Raw genomic sequence first — 20375 nt, 5'->3', positions numbered from 1 at the left:
GAATTCAAATGAGCTTGGATTTCATCTCCATTGTTTCTTCTCCTGTAAAAGCACTGTAAAAGTACCTGCTCTCTCTGCCCCGTTTCCTTCCATACTAATTTCACATGGATGTTTGCTCTGTTTTTCCACCTGGAACTTCCAGCAAAGAGGCTTTAGAAGACTTTCTATACTGACCAGAGATTTCTGAGTGCACGATGGTACAAGAACAACTGCACAACCTGCACCACGCACATGGTGCAATTCTTCAGGCATGTGTATGTGTATGCTCAGTAAGTCCAATATGTTACAAAAGCCTCTATATGTAAGACAGCAGTAAGACTGATATTTTGTATCAGTTTGGGACCCTTCAGACCAAATATTGATGACAGCCTCTAAGCAATAATGTGCAGCTCCCCACAAAAAAAGCACTTGGTGAGGTCCACCCAGGAAGAAGCTGTAAAAAACTCAAGACAGACTGTGCTCTAAAGGCACCTTTTCAGAAAGACTACTTAATGCTTCAGCCTGTGAAAACCCAGCTAGCAAGTTTCTATTTCCCCCCTCCCCCCCATGCTCCGATTGTGTGAGCATAGTTTACATACGTTAAAAGGAAATACAGCCATCAGTCAGAAGACGAACAAAAACCTACTGAAATTTATCAGAGCTCAGAAAAGGCTGGAGAAATATTTAAAGAGGTGCTTTAGTCCTTCTCGTTTCTTCCTCCAGTATCCACGACTCCCAGTGACTTTACTCACACAGGCAACAAATCTGGTTCTGATCCTTGGCATTAACGTTGAAACGTGGGTATTAGTGCAGACAAGACAAAATAATAACAGTAATCAGGGCTTGTTTCCAAACGATGCTGTAAAAGCCAGCATTTACAGATGTAAACCTAATTGCTCATAGCAGCTGGTGAGCAAAAACCAAGTAAACACATGCGTGGCACATTTTCATCTGTGCCGATGTGCTCGTCTGTAGCTTGGGCAGTGATAGCTGGTGTGAGCTTGCAGCTCTGTGCATCCCCGCCGGGCACCTGCTACCTGAGGGGGGTGGCCCAGAGAAATCCTGATTTCCAAAAAGTAGGGCTTTCCTCCTCCTCCTCCTCCTGCAGTTTGGGAGAAGCCTGGGCGAGCTGGGGTTGCTGGAGGTGCGGGCTCCCCTCAGGAGGCAGGAGGAGCAGTGTCCTGCTCGCTCACGGTGGATGCTCCTCTTCCCCGTCCTCCCCGGAGGGCTGATTTTCTTATAAAAGCGAGCAAAAACCCACGTGCAGCACTGACAGGGTCACGCAGGGCATAAAAAAAGAAAAAGAAAAGAAAAAAAAAGAACGACAACAAAAAAACAACCCAGCCCGCCTCTCAGCTATCATCACTTTATCACCTGCATGTGCCTGGAAGGAGGCTCTTCCCCCCGCTGAGGAAAATCAGCTTAGGAAAGCAAAGTTTGAACAGCTAATTCCTGTTATTTCAAAGCACCCCATGTGACAGGATATTTCCTTATCATCTCGAGCCCAGAGCTTTCCCCCGATCCACCAGCCCTGCACAAGTGCGGAGGACCTGCCCGGCGGGGAGCCTTCTCCTCACAGCGGAGGGGCGCGACGGGCGAAGCCGCGGCGATGGCTCCCTCCCTCCTCCTGCTCCTCCTCGTACTTCTTCCCGGGGCTTTTCCGTTGCTGGGTAAGTGCCCGCAGGGGCTGTGCGCGATACGCCGGAATTGAGAGGGGTCTCGGCAGGCGCCGACCTGCGGCTGTGTGTGGGGCGCAGGTGGAGGGCAGCCCCGCGGGACGGGGAGAAGCCCGCCGCCATTTTACCCCCCTCCGTGCTGCCCGAGGGGAGCCTCGGGGCGTCGGGGAGGGCCGGAGGGAAGGTGGCCGCCACCCGTCCGTCCCCCCCTCAAGCCGCCCCAAATGCTGCCCCCTCCCCATCCTCACCCTGAGGTGATCTGTGGATGAAGCTGCACCATGAGGTGTCTCTTTGGGTTTCAGGTTTTTTTGGGGCATAGTCGGCACCAAGCAGGGTTGCTTGGGGGTGTTAGAGTACCCCAGATATTGTCATAGGTCGTCTGGGTGAAATGTGGATCTTGCACCTCAGAATTTCTGATTTTCAGTGCACAGCTATATTCCAGCAAAAGTTTCGCCTCAGCCCTTCCTGAAAGCCTTCTTGGCATACTTTGCAGTCCAGTTTGAGGTCTACTGAAGCTGAGGTTCCTAACACCATCTTGTTACCTTTTTTTTTTTTTTTTTTTTTTTTTTTTTCTGTGTAGTTAGCAGCAATCACTGTAGGCTATCTGGTAAGCGAGAGCCTCCACGGAGAAGACAGTCATCCTGCTGGCTGCCTCATTACTTGCCCCTCTCTTGCCTCTGGCCTTTGGTGTGCTGTTGGGGTGCTCTCAGTAGGTGTTTGACACTGGTAGCCCTTCACTGACTTCATGAGTCACTTCTTTATTTACACTCATGTACTCCGTGGTAGTTTGAAAAAGCTGCAAAATCTGAAGCTGTGTTGGCATACACAGCTTGTGTATGTGTATGTGTTGACATACACTGGAACTTTTAAAATGTGATCTCTGCTGTGGAAAAGGTACTTGGTCAGTAACATTTTACAGTACATGCCTTCTGGGGCCAGAAATAGGCAAATCATCAGTGAGATGGGTAAAGAAAAATGAAACTGTGTGGGAAAAAGGATCTATTAGGATCTGCTTGGGACAGTTGAGGTAGAAGATGCTAGATGCCTCTGGATGGGTTATTGTGATTTAACATTGACAGGCAGCTAAGTACCGCACAGCCACTATCTCACTCCCCCTCCTCAGCAGGAGGATGATGGGTGTGGGGAGAAAATTAAATGGAGGAAAACTTGTGGGTTTGAGGCAGGGGTTTAATGAAAGAAAAGCAAAGAAAAAATTATTCTCAGCTACCCTTTAGCAAATGATGTCCAGGCAACTTCTGGAACATCCTCCCTTGTTCTTCCCCTGAAGCTTTTAGCATCGAGCATGGCATCTTATGGCATGGATTATTCCCAGCTATGCTCCCTCCCAGCCTTTTGGCCACCCCTAGCCAAGTGACCTTTTGGGGGCTAAGGCCAGAGACACAGCCTTGATGCTCAGCAACAGCGAGAACACCGGTACAGTATCAATACCGATCTAGATACAAGTGCAAAGCACAGCACTGTATGAGCTGCTGTGGGGAAAGTTAACTCCATCCCAGACAGACCCAGTACAGTTCTAAGGGTGAGATGAGCTGGTACTTATGCCTGGAAGGTTTCTATGAACCTTTTTCCAGGAGTAATTTCTGAAACCTTTGTTATATGTTACTCTCTTAGAAATTGCCATAATTCAACGTACCAAGACTGTAGTACTTGGGTGATGCTCTAGTGAACCTTCTTGTGTACCACCTCCAGCTCATCTCTAGTGAAGAATGGCCCCCTGTTATGGGAGCCCTATGACAAATGTTGCTACAGAACAGTGCAGAAACACAGTTAACAGTTACATGAATAATTCTGCACAGCCCATTTTACAGATACAACTCAATATGTTGACAAGAAGTGATATCAAGTGGTTACAGAGAAGAGCTGGCAGGGTTTCACAGGTACCTGACTTGTTTGATATTCTTGTAGACTCTAATATCTCACACAAGAAAGTATTGTGTGGGAATCTGCTTTGGGTGTGCAGAACAGACACAGAAGTAAAGCCATAACCTGGAGCAGCACAGGACCATGATACAAATCAGCTGTGTGGTCATGGATGTATTAGGAGTTACAACAAGGAAAAGGAAATTGTCCAACTGCAGTCTCAACCACAGTTACTCCTGCCTTCTTTTACCTCTTGTTCTTCCATCCTGCTTTAGTGCCAACTTCTTTTTAACGCCTACTTGGCTATGTTGGCCCTTTAGCTGTTTATAATACATAAGTATTATTTGCTGTCAGATCCCTGTGTGCACTGGGGCCCTTGTAAAAGCTTTTATGTTGCGTTTACATTCTGCTTACACTTTGTAAAGGTACAGTCAGAAAAGCAGAGGACCAAAGATTTTTTCACACTCCCACTGGCCAGTCCTCTTTATTCAGCTTTCTGACCTTGTCTCTGAAGCCAGAACTCCCCACTCTTTTGGGCCTGGGTACAGCAGTCCAGGCTTTTGACTTTGGGGTACATTTTTTACATGCCTAGTGTCCTCTCTTTAACACCACAAGTTGCATAAAACATATAATGTTATATTAAGCCACAAATAAAATTTTAGCAGCTTAAAAGATCAAGCAGTGTTTTCCACACTTGTGAAGAAGTGTGACATTTCCTTTTAACCGGAAGCTTTAAATAAGATTTCAGGAAAAGGAGAGTTGCAAGCATTGCATGTATCATTGTGCTAAATCCTAGTAGAAATGCAGAATTAAAATAAAGTTATCACCAGAAGTGATAATTATATATTTCCTTGTATTGTCTATGAGTAAAGCTGATTGGCAAAAGGCAACAATTTTTGTCTCCAGTGCTCATCAGTTTTATACTGCTTCCCAGTGAGCTGGAAGCCAAAGGACAGGAGAAGGAAACTGAATCAGGGGTGAAATAAGTCTAGGTCAGCTCTTTGTCTGAGATAGAGGTTATTTGTTCCCAGGTTGTTCTCCTGTAGTAAATTATGATCATTTCCACATTGAGACCACAGCGGAGACAGGAAAATGTTTTGTGGTTAACCTGTTTCCCGTTAAATATTTTTTTTTTCATTGTAGAATTTGTTTAATTTGGTAATCTAGCATTAAAATAAATAATATTTCAATTAGCTTCAATCCCCGGAGTAGCATAAATTGGTCTTTTTCCTAGCTTGTAGCCCAGTTAAAATACAATTTTAAGACCTTGTGCAGCCTGTTACATTTTGAGATAGAATATCAGTGAACTGTTAATTTACCATCCTAAAATGTATCTCAAGGCGATCAGAGGAAGGAGGAGAAATTCTCAGTCACTGGAAAAATGTAAGAAAGGACAAAGTAATCACCGATTACTGCAGTTGAGTGAAAAAATAATATGCTGTTCTAGCCCTACAAGTAGCTTGTTTACAAAGGGTAAAAAATAAAAATCCTTCCCCTCAGTTAAGACTTCAAGGATTTCAGCAGAGCTTATGAGAGCAAAAATCTCCATCAAGGTGAAATGGAGCCTGAAGAACTTCTGCTGTAGGCATCTTCTCACACTTGGGAGCCAGGATCAAGGAGCTGAGCGCTCAGCACCAGGATCTGCAGTGTATGGTGTGTGTGCTCCCTCCTCCCATTAACTCCCATGGCTGCAGCTTGGAAAGAAACTAAGTGGGCTTTTTTCCTTAAGAGGAAAACTGTTTTGTTTTTGAAAAAAAAAAAAAGCTTTAAAGCTGCAGGAGACACTAGATCTGTCTCTACTGCCTTGCTCTTTTGAGTATAGATGCTTTCACTGATGCAAGATAGTTGAAATGTCCTGAAATCTGAACTGTTTGCATTCTCAGTCACTTGAACAGATGTAGTCCACTGGAGTAACACACCTTCTTTTGCTGAACAGAAGATGAGATTTTAACCCCAAGAGCAGCAACCAGACTCATATTTCATTTAGATAGTACGTAAGATTACTCCAAATAATTCTGTTGCTTTTTGCCTTACAGATACTAGCATCTTTTTAATATATAATGAAGACCACAAGCGCTGTGTACTGGCTCAAAGTTCTAATTCAGTGACTACTGCTCCTTGCGTTCAAGAAAGTGAGTCACAAAAATTCAGGTGGGTCTCAGATCACCAGCTTATGAGCGTAGCGTTCAAATTGTGCTTGGGAGTGCCTTCGAAGAAAGACTGGGTTCCGATCACTCTGTATCCTTGTGACAAGGCTAGCGAACTCCAGCGATGGGAATGCAGAAATGAGACTCTCTTTGCAATCCAAGGGGAAGATTTGTTTTTCAACTATGGAAACAGACAGGAAAGGAATATTATGCTGTACAAGGGATCTGGTTTATGGAGTAGGTGGAAAGTCTACGGAACCACAGACGATCTGTGTTCTCGAGGCTATGAAGGTAAAGTTCTATACATTAATTTCTGTATTCTAAGCTCATTTCTATGTGTATCTAATTAAAATATTTAGAAGTGTAGGAGAATTCCCTTAGTCTTGTCAGTGATCAGTGAGTGTAACTTCTGGTGAAATCAACAATGCGAGTGTGCTTTATGTTTTCTGAGGGGTTTGTTTTGCTTTTCTTTTGTCCAAGTTATGGTAGATAATTAACGATATAAGGCGGTGATTCATTTTGAGGAAGAGGAAAGCCTGTGGTTATTCAGAACGTGTATAACCAGTACACAACTGTTAGTGATAGCTTTGACTATATTTCTACAGAAAAAACATAGTATCAGTGTATAGTCTGTTGATTATGTTTTTTTCCCCCCCCCTCCTGGGGAGCAAATATAAATTATATTGTGAGGATTTAATTAACTCATGGTATCTTCAGGTCCAGTATACTAAAGGTGCATTTCTAGGTGTTTGAAGTTCCTCTCAGGGTTGGTGCTGAAGTGTTAGACAAAGAAAATATTTTAAATAGTTAAATATGAAAATGTACATACATGGATGTTTATGATAGTAACTGGGAATACATCTGGCTTCCCTTTGGTAAACAGAAAGGGGCAGAGGAAGGGAAGGATGCATTTTCTAGGGTTAGCACAAATGCTGATTACAGTATTAGTCCTTGACCCAGATCCAGAAAAAAAGAACCCTAGCGAAGCAAATTATGTGAAAGGAGGCAGGGAGGAGATGGAGTTATGCCCCATCTCTCCTTCGCCCTTTGTTTTCTAGCAGCTCTGTGAGACAGTGACCTTGGTATGTCAGTTCCGTAGTGGTCCCTGTCAAGTGGTGTTCCTCTGTACATCCTCTCACCGAGGTACATACATCGTGTGTGCACATGTAGAAAGCTGCTTTAGTTACTTTGATAAGTTTCATTAACTCGGCTTTCTGGAAAATAAAATTGGCCTTTAGATGCTGATGTAAATTTTATTTGGGCATAGTATGAAGGAGTCACTCTGTGGTGTATATCCTGCAAGTTTATACCTGTGTGACATTACATCTAAAATGGTCCATAATTGAGTTATCAACACAAGAACCAACAGTTGTTTGGGCTTAAAAAGAAAATTACTTAACTTTTTGGATGTTATACTTGTTATGGATGTAAAATTTAGCGTGGGAAAGCACTTGTGTTGGCTCAGTCAGTTCTGGTCAGTAGTCTCCTTTTCTGGCCAGTGGTCTCTGTAACTGATTAAAATTTGTCTCATTGTGGAACTGGGTATCAGCTTAGACCTAGAGAGTAAAAACAGTCAACATGCCATTTCAAGTACAGATTGGATACTAAGCTAGCAAGCTCTGCTGGCTATAACATGATCATAAAGCTGAACTGATACATATCCCATGCTTATTACATCTTATACATCTTTAAATTGTTGTGTCTCCTTAGATACCTACACAGTGAAAGGAAATGCCAATGGAGCACCTTGTGTATTCCCTTTTAAGTTTGGTGACAAATGGTATGCTGACTGCACAGATGCTGGCCGATCAGATGGCTGGTTCTGGTGTGGAACCACTTCCAACTTTGATGTTGACAAGATGTATGGATTTTGCCCACTGAAGTGTGAGTTTTGTATATTGAAGATTCTGCTGTGCTCTGTTATTGAGAATATTGCTGTCCTTGTTGTGTGCTTTACTGTACAAAATGCAATCTAAAACTTTATGCTTTCTGTCACCATGCAGCTTGCTGTTTCTTAGGAACAACTTAAATATGAGAAAATAGGGCTCAGCATACAAAAATTGTCTGAATATATCCTGTTGAAAGTGTGTTAATCGTATACTGGTATCTATAATTGCAGCATTTGCTCAAATAGCAAGTTAATTAGATGTAAAGGTATTACATTAGTATATACAAAAGATGGCAAAGAAGTTTGCTGCAGAACTGTAAGCTAGAATTTCACAACTGAAAAATGAGACTTCATACAAATGAATTGCCTTGTGACATAAGACAACTTATGTGAACTTGTTACTAAATCCTAGTACATGCTACATTACTTACTCTTCTGTAATTAAAAGCAGTAAGAAAGGTCTATATTCTAAATTCCCTGGTTTGAGTATGGCTAGGTTTTAACTGTAGTGTTATGAAAATACAGATCTTTATGTGGAAATGTTGACATTCCTTTAAGTAAATTGGAGTAATATGCTTGTATATATTTGAATTATTTGCAGTTTGAGTAAAGTTTATCTGAACTTCTGTAAGATATGTACGAAGCAATTTGCAAGCTTTTTTTTTTTTTTTTTTTTTTTTTTTTTTTTTTTGTCATGCTGGGAGAGGTGGCATGATTGTGATGATTGTATTTGGCTGTAAAGCTCCAACTGACCACAGTAAGAACAAAAGAGAAAAACACATCTTTCCTTTGATATGAAGAAAACAGAGTGGGTTGATCTTAACTGGTCTGATGATGAAGTATCAGTGTCATCATATGATTTCCATGAATGTTGCATTCATTATTTCAGAAAAATAAAAATTGCATGCTATTTTTTTCCTAGGCCAATATTATTTTCAAGATATAAAAACATGTTGGAAATATCAGTCCCATAAATAGAGCACATGCAAATCAGCTTAAGTATGCTACCTGTCTAGCATTCTTTGAGCAACGCAAATAGGAGGTATCATTACATTTTTGTTTAGTTCTCTGGCATAATTCAAGGAAATCCATTCAGATGACTGTGATTGTTTTTGGAAAAAGCTGCTTTATGCTGATTGCCTGCATGTTTCCTTCCTAATTCTTCAGTGCTGGCTATAAAATATTCATGTTTAGATCATATATTTTAATGAGAGACAGGCTGGGGTAGAAAAGTTTTAGCCAGCCGTATGACTGAGAACTGCACTGCATGACAGTGGTAAGTTGTTAAACTTCAAGAGCACCTTTTAGACAGAGAACATTGAAGTCTTTTGTATGTTAAAGTTTATTTAATAAGATTTAAGGATTGTTCTTTTTCTAAACTATCTGGAGGGGGCAAAGGTGCTGATATGAAGGCGTTTACAGCCCTTCATAATAGGGCCTGGGCACTCTGAAATTACAATTGAACCAGTCACATTTTATTGTGAGCAGAACCTAAATGTTCTCCAGTACGAAGAGGGCTAAGATTATACTCATAAGTAATTATTATACTCAAAAGAAATGTGGAAATTTGACTAGTAGAGGTAACATAATTGTGAGTATGAGCCCTTTAGTTGGTTCTTTAAAAAGAGATGCTGATACACTGACAGATGAAACTTAAATCCCACAGGAAGAAACTGAGAAGTGTTTCTGCCACTTCAGACAATTTTTAATACCTTAGGAAATACTGATTCTTTACAGGTTAACGCTGTGTATTTTTGAGCTGTATGTTACATTGCAATGTAGAACTAGGCGCTGAGGAAGAGAACAGGTTGCACAAGGTAAGATCACCAAGAGATCAAGTCATGACGTATGTCCATAGCTGTACTGAAGTGGGCAAAAGTCCATTGAGGCTCTTTTCTTGAGAGCTGAAAGAGCTAGAGCTTCTGTAAAGAATTTAGAAAGCCCAGAAAGTAAACAAAAATGCAGGGAGTAAGGAAATAGTTAAATAGCCTTGCATATTAATCTTTGGGCAAACCTAAATCCTTGCATTAATTCAAAAAAAATGATTTTTTAAAATGTTATTATTATTTTTTTATGTCAGGCTTTTCCCCCATGCTGGCATTTCAAGGTTTTTTAAGGAATTTTTCAGTGTGGTTTTATTTCTAGTTCAAAATGCCATGTTAAATAGCCAAATAAGTTACACAGGGTGATTTACCATGTTTTTTCTGATTTACCCAAAAGACTTTGGACCTCACAAATTAATCTAGGAAAAAGAAAAAGAGACACTTTAGGAAAAAATATCTAAGTGAAGATAACTATGTGAAGGAAATTTAGTATACTTTAGATTTTCTTTATTACTACTGGCAGCATTTAGTTATATCATATACTATATTATAAACTCATATAAATTATAAAGTCTTTATTATGGGACTTGTTCCTGACTATCTGGTCAGAGAGGAAGAGATGGCAGTTATATTATGGGCTGTCTAGCAAGATTTATATTCAGTTTTCTTTTGCCATGATTCTGTTCATGTGGTTTCCAAGAATATTGGACTGAGACTCTAGCATGTTTTGGATGGCTAACTAAGCAAACAAGAACACTTGTATTGTTACTGCTAGTCAAAGGCAAGATTTCAGCTAGCATTTTTGGAACTTAAACTTCTCAAGACCATTACTGATTTCCCGTTTCTTCTGTTTCCAGATTCAGTAGAAATACTGTATGTGATAAACCTATTAACATTTTTTTTTTTAATTTTAATAAATATTTTCATCAATAGAGACATTTTTCTTTCCTGTAGGTTTTAGCTTGTTTGTCAAGGGCTATGAGTGAAATTCAGTGCATTTTTGGTCTGCTTCACTTTGTTTTTAAAGACTAAAGATAGTGGAATTTTCCACTTAGCGGAAATAGCTAGCTCTCACTAATTTCCATGTATACAAAAATGCATGTTGAGTTCATCAGTGTAGGGATAAAGTTGAGCTTTTAAAAATTCTTCTTCCAGTTATGCAGGTGTATTTTATTACGAATTAAGTTTAGATGCTAAAACATATCATTCTAGAAAAGTGATTCCTCTTCTGGTTTCTCTGGGGATACTGAGTTTTAAACAATAACATGGAGGTTTCCTAAAAACCCGCTCCGTGAAGGCGTTTGTCCTCATAAATAGAAATATCTTTTTTTAAAAAAAAGGTTCAGAAATGAACTTTATTTTGATGAAAGACCAAAGTTCTATAGAGCAGCACCAAAAGCAAGTCATCTATAAATTAAGAGACCAAGGGAGGGAGGTTGAAGACTGGATGAATGCTAGAGACTTGTTTTTCTTTTCTTCTCTAGTAATTGTACAAGGTTTTTAAAACCCGTTCTATCAGGTCAGAGACAAATTTCTTTACAAATTATAGACTTTTAATATTACAATCTCTATTTTATTCCAGGCATGTGCTTGGACCCAGGAATTAAAGCTTTTGTAGAACTCAGTGTAGCAAAGCAATTTTGGCTTCTGGTAGTCACAAAGTACTTTGGATAGAAGTTAGTTTGTGGGTAATGATAATTGGATGAAAGTTCCCATATTGAGTGTCTATGTTACAGTATACTATGGATTTATGTTGTTGTCTAAGGGTAATTTGAAAAGAAGCACTTCATATTGTCTATCAGATTTAATACAGGAAAAAGTGGAACTGGTTACTGACCTGCTGACATTTAACATGTACCATCCTTTGTCTTGAGTTTTGTTTATTGTACTGTTTTCCTCTTATTTACACTCTTATGTTTTCTGTGATCTCTGAATTCGGAAAAAGGAAAAGACCCCTTTCTCTTAACTTTTTCACAGCTTGCAACTTAAGGAGCTGATAGACGCTGCAGGAATTTCAGTCCCTTTCCCATTGTCTGCAGACATACAATGACCTCTACTATATTCTACTTTTGTCATGCAACTTTATGGAGTGATACTTAGTTGGGATCTAGAGTAGGTCCTGTTTTTGGCAGAGCAAGATCATGCTGTTTTATGTTGTGTTGTGGAGATTAACCTGATATGAGCTAGGAAAGGCTGTAACAGTTTGAGGAGTGTGTTTCCTTCTGGGGCCACTTCTAATGTCAGGCCCTGCTGGATGACATTTTCAATGGTTTGACATTGCCAAGATTTGCCAACTTCAGGTTTTCAACAAGATTCAGTCAAGTCATGGGACAGAGAAGAATGCATGGAAGTATATCGTATACATGCATAAGACAAGTCAGGAATTGCAGAAAAGTGTGAGACTCATGCTGATAAGGAAATTTTGCATCCGGTATTTGGGTCTAATTACCTCTATCTCAGAAAATCCATAGCCACTTTATAGAGCACCCAACATTTGTAAAATAAACAGGGATTTCTTAGCTCAGAACAGCTTCATGTACACCTTAGCTAGCATGAGTCTGTCAGGTTGTAGTGTTTTTCTCCATAGTTAAAAATCAGTTCTTTTGGAATGACTTTGGCCATTCATCTTCCATTGTAAACAGAAGCTTTGTTATACCAGAGAAAATAATGGGGTTGTTTCATTATGTGTCTATTGTCTCATGCTATCGTCATGGTTTAGCTCAGGCCTGGGTTTATAACATATTAGAGAGCCTTGGGACTCCTTTTAAACCAGTTCTATACTGCAGTTGTTAGGTTTGTGTATTTTTGCTGGGCAATTCATTCTATATTTTATCTGACTTAGTATTTGTGATCAGTTACAGCATTTCTTTTTCTCCCTACAGTTAATATCGATTCACTGTGGAATACTGATCCTCTAACAAATGTCCAGTATCAGATAAATTTTGAGGCAGCGCTGACGTGGCACCAAGCAAGAAAAAGCTGTCAACAACAGAAGGCAGAGTTATTAAGCATCACAGAGTTGCATGAACAAACATACCTGACAGGTAGAGAAATATCATCCAGCAGTTTTTTAAAAAAGGGAATTATTGTAACAGTGGCACTTATATAGCATGTTCCATCTTGAAAGTTTGTATGTTGTTCATTTCTGTTAACTAATAGATTTAAATTGTTGTCTTGAATAATTCACCTGGAAAATTGGAAAGTTAATGCTTATTTTATCTTTAATCAACATTGCCAGAAACTTACAGTAACATGCAAAATAACAGCAAATAAGCAATGCAAGAAATAAAGAATTTTGGAATGCATGAAAATACAAAGTAGTTTTCAAAGCAAAAAGGCAAATACCAAGATTACATCTTTTTTAAGCTGCACTTGCTGTGTGTACTAGTAAGCATTTTGGCCTATTTCATTAAAGCTGTTATATCATCGCTATGTGCTGAAATATGAAAAGAATGAAAAATAAGCAACATACAAGAGGACTTACAAATAGCTTGTTTTAATTTCAGTCTCTTTCATTTTTTCCCAAAGTAATTTTCAAACTTCTCTCCTGAGAAAATTCACTCCTGAATTCACGCTTGAATGCATTTGCATTCTGTAAAGCGGCAGTCCTGTCTTTACTACCTTCTGAGCCTGTGCACACACATGAATCAGTCCACTATTACATCTATTAAATAAATTAGAAAATACTTTCAATATGTCACATCAATTGGGAGATAAACCTTTCTATGATATAACATACATGTGCTTTGTAAATTCAGAGGATGACTGGGTACTCAGTAAATGCATTTTTAACGTGATGCATAGCCTTTTCTGTGTAAACTTCTGTTTCAATTTAAGTATTTGGTCAAAACCTGAGTCTTATTTACTATGATACATTTATTGTTAAAATTAGTGCTCAAGTGAACATTGAAATTTAGGAGTAAATTACTAGTAGGCATGTTTGAACTGCAGACTATTATATATTGCTGCCAAATGTATGTGGAAATCCATTTTTCATTCTGCAACTATTCTGGCAGAACCAGGACTTCCTGTCATGCTCAGTTTTTGCTTCTCTTAACCTCCACTTGTTTGTACAGACGTAGTACTGGAACACATCACTGTGTTGTTGCCAGATCAGGCTCCAGTATGACATTGCAGCCTTTTCCAGTGTTTACCCCTGCTTTTAACCTGGCCATGCTTCACGCGCAGCTCATAACCACAGTGTCAAAGACAACTAAAATACGTGGAGCAAAATTGCTTACTGGCATGATGCCACCAGTAACAGCAGAAATTAATAATATATGTTGTGCAATGATTTTCTGTAAGCTATGCAGAAATAAATTAATTCAGAAATAATCAGCAGTCATCCAGCAAGGCTTCTGAGTCTTATACACAAAGCAGAGAGAGACAATTGATTAATAATTACTATAAATAATACCAGAGAATTCAGTAGGACCATACATGAGCATAATAAGTGGTTTTCAGATGTGGAGCAGAAGGTTGGAACAGCATTTGGAAACCTGACTTACAGTTGGCTAAAGAAGTGAAATCAGATGAGTCTGAAAATGCACAAGGTGTGCTGTTAAAAAGATGATTTTTGGAATGAACATGTTTAAATATAGTGTGATAAAATATGAACACTTTACAATATTAGTTTAAAATATTTTGTATATTTAAAACTGATGGAAAATACATAGCAGGAAACAATTCATATTTGTTTTTTGGAAAACTGATTTTTATTTTTTTTTCCTTTTATGTAACTTCCATCTTATATTTTATAATTCTGCACCTTGCTTCATATTTATGATAATGAGCTTACAAAGAGCATGTATGTCATTTTGTTTTCCATTCCAACACAATTCCCTACCTGGAATTGTGAAAACTGTAAAGCTGAAATTAATCTTTTTGTATGGCCATGTAAGACTACATGTTGTGCAAGTTTAGCATAGCCACCTCAAAAGTATATTGTTAAAAGTTTAAAAAACTTGTACTGGGAAAAAGGAGAACCAAAGGAGTTCAGCTTTCAAGTTCTAAGTGAGTGTTTGCTCTTGCTGTGCACTGCCAGTGTCTCTCTTTGTCTCTGTTACCTAGGTTTGACTGGCAGGCTGAGCTCAGCTCTGTGGTTTGGTCTTAACAGTTTGAATTTCAACAGTGGATGGCAGTGGGTTGGTGGTGCTCCTTTTCGATACTTAAATTGGGTTCCAGGTAAGATTAAATGTGTTTCTAATAGGTTTCAAAAGAAAGAAAAAAAGTCTTTGTATAACAGATTTCTTCTCTTGCGCTCTACTGTCCTGCTGCTACTCACCTTGTTTTGAAGTTGAAAGATTCTGACTGTGGCCATAAACAGTGTTAATGACAGCCCTCATGCTACGGATAGATGATGAGTGTAATTTATTATTTAGGATGCAAATCGTAGCCTCCAAATTCAGAGGAAAGTTTTAAGCCATCTGTATATCTTGCTTTGCTTCATTTCTACGCGAATACAGAGTAAATCTGATGCTCTGGGTGTCTTCATTTGTGTGCTCAAACTGGTCATTTATTTATTTTTTAAATTCCTTTCTTTTCCAGTTTGTTTTGGTTATTTGCTTAATGATTCAATTTTTATTTTCATCTTGGATTAACTGATGCATGGTCTGGGTTAACTGAACGTGTTAGGCTGTTACTTTGAAGCCAAAACAGCTGCTCCACACCTGCACATAGCAGGTTAAGCTCTGGTGCTGGTGTTACAAAGCTAGCCTCTTATGCCATCAGCAGAGAAGAGGTGATTTTCCGGTTTACTATTTGCAGTGTCTGTGTTAAGGTGACTTTTAGCAAGACCCCTGTTTCCTTGCCCTGAGTATTCAGGAAGTCTTTGGAAGCTAGTACAAAGTTGAGGTCTGAAGTTATGCAGTGGGAATGCTCTTCATCTTCACCAAGCATGTCACATGTATTTAACCTGCAGTGATGGTGTAAATTATGGTGTAAACTCCATTTTATCACCCAGTAGCTTCCTTGTGTAGATAAGCCCAAACTACATTCTAGGTAGAGAAAACCTCTTTGTAAGCTTTGACATGAATTGAACCACTGTATAAATAGCTCTCCAATTGAGAGAGCACATGAGGAAAACAGATGGGCTGAACTGCAAGTTGCTGTGAGGGTATTTATAGGTCTGTCTTCTAAGAGCACAGGTGAGAATCTGCATGTAACAAAGAGTAGAGGAAACCTGTTTGTGAGACAGAGCCAAATCAGCAAGGGAAGCTGTTCATGGTTGTTAAAACTGCTGACAAACCTCAGCTATCCTGCAAAGAATTATATGAGTTTTGGAGTAACCAAAATGGGCTCCATTTCTCTTTAACCCTTTAAGTTTCTTAATTTTATTTGAAGGTGATACTCTTATGTCTATCTAACAAATTTTATGCTTGTAATATGTCCTTCACAGTTTTACTTTGGTCAGCCTATCTTTTTCTCATCCCCATTTTCCCAGATGTTCAAGAGTTGACTGTTCTTCTACTAGGATGTTTTAAAAGAATTTGTGGAAGCTTCACATTCTTCCATCTCACTAGCCTTAAATAGATAACAGAAAAAAATCTGCAACAAAGGAGCTAAGTTATCAACATTTAAACTAAAGTTATGCTGGTTAGGCATTTGGGAGAGCTAACTGCCAACAGCTGAGCTTTTCTCATGCATTAAACCAATCAAAATTTTTGTTCTTGACATAAAAGTATTTTTTCCTCCCATGGTAAGGACTGTAATTTAAGGTAAAATGAAATAATAATGACATTGGAAAAATTTCACTGAATCTTGCATACTAGAAATTACTGTTTTGCTGTATTTATTGTTGAGCCATTCCATCACTTCCTTGTTATGTGGTGTAGCAACTTGTTGAGATATGAAAGAAAATCCATGTTAAGTTTAATCATAGACCAGATCTTGGAAAGTTCATCCAGTTTACTGCAGAAATGTGCTGTATTCTACACTTTTTGCTTTCCTTCTAGATGTTCCTGTTAGTGCTAATGCTAATCTTCAACTGAAGAAAGCCAAATATCTCACTGTTGTGTTGTTTAGACAAGTGGACAAGAAGTTCACGTTACCAGCATAACCACTTACTATTTTTATGTCTTTTATACTAACTGCAGAATTTGACTAGCTTACTGAACAGATTTTCACCTGAAGATTATATTCCGGAGCTGAGAAAGGGGAAAAAACAAATGAAGTATGTGCACTGTAATACCTTACATTGAGACTTTGAGCCTGTGAAGAGGTTGAAAATTGTAAACTGGATAAATATCTCAGCTTGTGGTTGCTATGAGAAGAGTATCTGCTAAGGGAAACGAGCTACATTGTTTAGGCTAAGGGACTGTTGAGAATTACAGTTGCCAGTATATTAACATATCTTATAATTAATTAAGGCATGGAACAACTTAGAATATGTGAGCAATTGGAAGTGTAACCACGAGGTGCTTATATTTGGTTATTATTGTTAAATATTTTTTTTTTTTTTTTTATTGTTATTGAAGGATATCCTTCTCCAGAACCTGGAAAAATCTGTGCAGCATTAAATCCTGGCAAAGGTGCTAAGTGGGAGAATCGGGAATGCAGTCAGAAACTTGGCTACATTTGTAAACGAGGAAATGCAACTTTAGAATCCTTCATTGTTCCTACAGGTAGGTTTGGTAATAATCCCCTAACAAATAATTAATGGCCAGTGTTTTTTTTTAATCTATAATTCTAATAGGTATTTGTTATTGCACATGGTAAAACTGAGCAAAGTTATATCTGTGCAGAATGTGGCTTGGCCAAGATTCAATGTAAAAGTGAACAGTGTGTACTTCCCCTTTATTCTGGCCTCACTACTTCCTGTGTAGGCATCTTTTTTCAGAAGCTTTTCTAAATTGCAGAAATGGTTGAGTTCTCTTTCCAAAACCAAACAGAACTGTTAATTTTTGTAGATAGAATAAAAGGTAAATGAATGTTTTAAAAAAGTGTGTGATTATCTAAAGCCTCATGTTCTCATTGAAACACATCTATTTCTTCTTGTCATTTGTTCTACTTATGAAACAAAGTAAGTTTCACAGTGCAAGTTGGTAGTGGAATTTTAAAAAATTCTCTTGATATTTATAAACACTTATTTTAAAGTATTTAAAATATACATACATACAAAATTATTATATGTATAAAAACTATTTCACCTAATTTTAAAATTATTTAAATTATATAGATAAAGGCACTTTTTCAGAAGAAATGTAATTCTGGTACTTGCTTAAGGTACACTGGAGAAAGAAACCAGTGAGAGGATCTCATAGTTTTATTTAGACCTGATTACCTATTTCTATAATTTACCTTTTAGCTTCTTCCTTTGTTTCTTCACTCTTTCCTTCTTTTATCCCTTATTTCCAAGTTTCTTTATCTTTCTAGAACATACAGGTGTCTCCCAAATCCATTGACATAATTTTGCATAGGTTTTAGAAGCAGACAAACTACTACCCTATTTCCAGTCCATTTATTAATATACATTATTGGCAAACCAGATGTCAATTGCTGAATTTCCAAAATATTCAGCTTAAAAACATTTTAAAATATTTTCTCCTGCCATAGCCAATATACAACCAGTCCAGTCAAAAGCACTTTGAACAGCCTTCTGGCAAACTTGTTTTGCTTTATTGCAAGGAGAAAAGAACACAAGAATGAGCTAGTGTATCGTTAACTAAATATTGAAATTAGTTAATATTAATTAAATAATACATTAGTATTTAAATCAAACATATTTATTGTCTGGGTTGGGAAAGACTTTAGTGCATATTTTAATGCTTTCCTGAATTAAATTTAATTTTTTTGTTAGTATTTGTATACATCTGATAACCAGATAGCTTAATTAATTTGGGTTGTCTTAGTTTGTTCATTTAGCTACTGCTCAGCTTTTCAGATTCATACATCCATCTTTAGCCACTGATGCATATAATACTGATTTAGTTCTGGCTGCTATTTTATTTTGTTTTAAATTCAGTCTAAATTAAGTTTTAATTCAGGGCTAATGGCCACTTCTTTCTTATGCATTAGGCTTTAACTCATCCCCTCCCTCCCACACCGCAAGTGCATCAATAATTTGGAGGAAGAACACCAAAGAGACAAAAGTTTTCAGTTGTTCAGAAAATTACTGAGTAAACATGGTGAGGTGACAGATTAAACAGAGATTGGTGGTGGTTCACATCAGAAACTATATTCCAAAATGTCCTGTGGGAGGAAGTCATAAAAAGAATAAGTGTGCAATCATGCAAGGTGTTAAGTGCCCTCAGCTTCTAATGATGTAAAGGAAAACTCCTGGCAGATGATGTTTTCCTGACTAGGGTTCCTGAGTCAAAATATAATTTAATCACAAATTCATGCATGCACTTAGCAGCGTATGCATTAAATGCAAAGGCAATCCATTTTTATTTTAACACTACAGTTAAGTCCAACAAAGCAGTATAAATACCGTGGGATAAAAGAACACTTTACAACAAAATATAATCATGCTTGTATCCCCAAGAAAGTAGAGAAAAATATTTCTAGAATCTTTTTTCCCAGAAAAAGTTTCTTTCCAGCAGGGGGCCACATCATTATATACATTAAGTCATGTAGAATCGTATGGCTTCAAAGCATTTGCCCTGTAATACAGCAAAGTGGATCAATAAGAACCTGTTAATTTCAGTTGCATAACTTTCTTATTTTTTAACTTCATTTTCTACGGAAAGGCTGGTTGACTGTCTACCTCCACCAAGTGACTGACAAAATAGATTTTATCCCAATTGGACAATGTGCAATGATCTTAAAGTATTAAGTTTCCAAATATTTCATAAAATCAAATATCTGTGAGAGAATTAAATGCTCTTAGTGTAACTGTTGTGAGTGCTCTGTGAGCTCTCTCATATCAGACTGCAGAGAATGGATGTGTGAGAGAGAAATTTTAATGCCTAAATTAAAACTTCAGCTAGTGCTTTCACCCTCATAGACACACAAGTCAATCACTGGGAGATCTTCAGCCTTCAGCAAGCCAAGCTTATAGGTTACAAAATTATTTGTTCTGTTTTTGAGGGAAAAAAACAATCTCTGCTTCGTTTCTGTATGGTGTTCTATTCCACAGTATTCATCAGGTAGTCATCTGGGATAACATTTTTATACAATAGCATGATTCCCTTTGTTACATCTTATTTGTTTTAATTTGCCTTGCTTCTTTTGCTTAAGTCAGTTGAAGTTCAGGGTTTAGTACCAGTTTCTTTTAAGACGAAAAATATATCATATGGCCTTGTATCACTGAGCGCTGTCTTTAAAAGAAGAGGGAAGCACAGAGTTCATTGCTGACTAATGGAAATGAAGAACTGAAGGCTTTCTTTTACTGAGAAATGCCCAGCTGTGTCATTCAATAACACCAAAAGAAACCCAATAAGACCACCAAAAAAAGCTGAACTGTCATCTACTATTCCTGTTTCTCTGCCTGCAACAAATTCCCTGGTGTTATTGGATTTACAACCAAAAGAGTCTCCCAGCCTGCCATAGCTGCTTTAGTGTTAACAGTAATAGTCCTGCAGTCTCCTTCAGTCTGGCTCTCACAGATTTAGTCAAACTCTCATAGATTTAGTGGGGAATAAAGACCTTTGTAATTCTCTTTGTAGCCCTGTCTGAACTGCTGATTTCTGATCTATTCTGTTTAATGCACAAGGGTGCATGGAGTGTGTTGAAGGTGCATATAAGCCTAGTGTTTTTTTTTGTTGTTTGTTTTTTAAGAGCTGCTCACTGACTGTTATAGCAAAGCACTGTAAAATCCATATGCTCAGAGTTGACAGCAGACATAAGACAAATTAGGCGGCTGTTTAAAGCATTGGACAAGCCTCTGCAACAGCATTTGCCACATCTGTGTCATTTCTCTGAAGAACACCAAAAGCAATCAGTTTGTCTTTCCGCAGTTTCCCTAGTCTCTACTCCAGTTGGTTCTGTGGCAGGAGTGACAGGGCTCCAACCATGCACTGAGATCCGGGGTGACAAAGTT

General features: G+C 38.2%; 1 protein-coding gene across 2 annotated transcripts in view; it reads left to right on the top strand.

Annotated features, from left to right (window-relative positions):
• The first annotated feature begins 492 nt into the window (after positions 1-492).
• LOC118161492 (macrophage mannose receptor 1-like) overlaps positions 493-20375 on the top strand; it is a 62594-nt gene continuing 42711 nt past the window's right edge. The window contains exons 1-7 of one of the 2 annotated variants that reach the window (XM_035316920.1): positions 493-1649; positions 5573-5974; positions 7394-7565; positions 8926-8931; positions 12278-12438; positions 14465-14578; positions 16870-17016. In XM_035316920.1, the coding sequence (XP_035172811.1) occupies positions 1589-1649; positions 5573-5974; positions 7394-7565; positions 8926-8931; positions 12278-12438; positions 14465-14578; positions 16870-17016 (1063 nt within the window). In that variant the 5' untranslated portion in view covers positions 493-1588. Of the gene's footprint in view, positions 1650-5572; positions 5975-7393; positions 7566-8925; positions 8932-12277; positions 12439-14464; positions 14579-16869; positions 17017-20375 lie in introns of those variants that run through there. The other variant, XM_035316921.1, reaches the window with a different exon arrangement.

Source organism: Oxyura jamaicensis, chromosome 2 (genome assembly GCF_011077185.1).
Source record: "Oxyura jamaicensis isolate SHBP4307 breed ruddy duck chromosome 2, BPBGC_Ojam_1.0, whole genome shotgun sequence".
In the NCBI taxonomy this organism is placed as follows: Eukaryota; Metazoa; Chordata; class Aves; order Anseriformes; family Anatidae; genus Oxyura; species Oxyura jamaicensis.
This window is presented reverse-complemented; position numbering and strand designations above follow the sequence as displayed.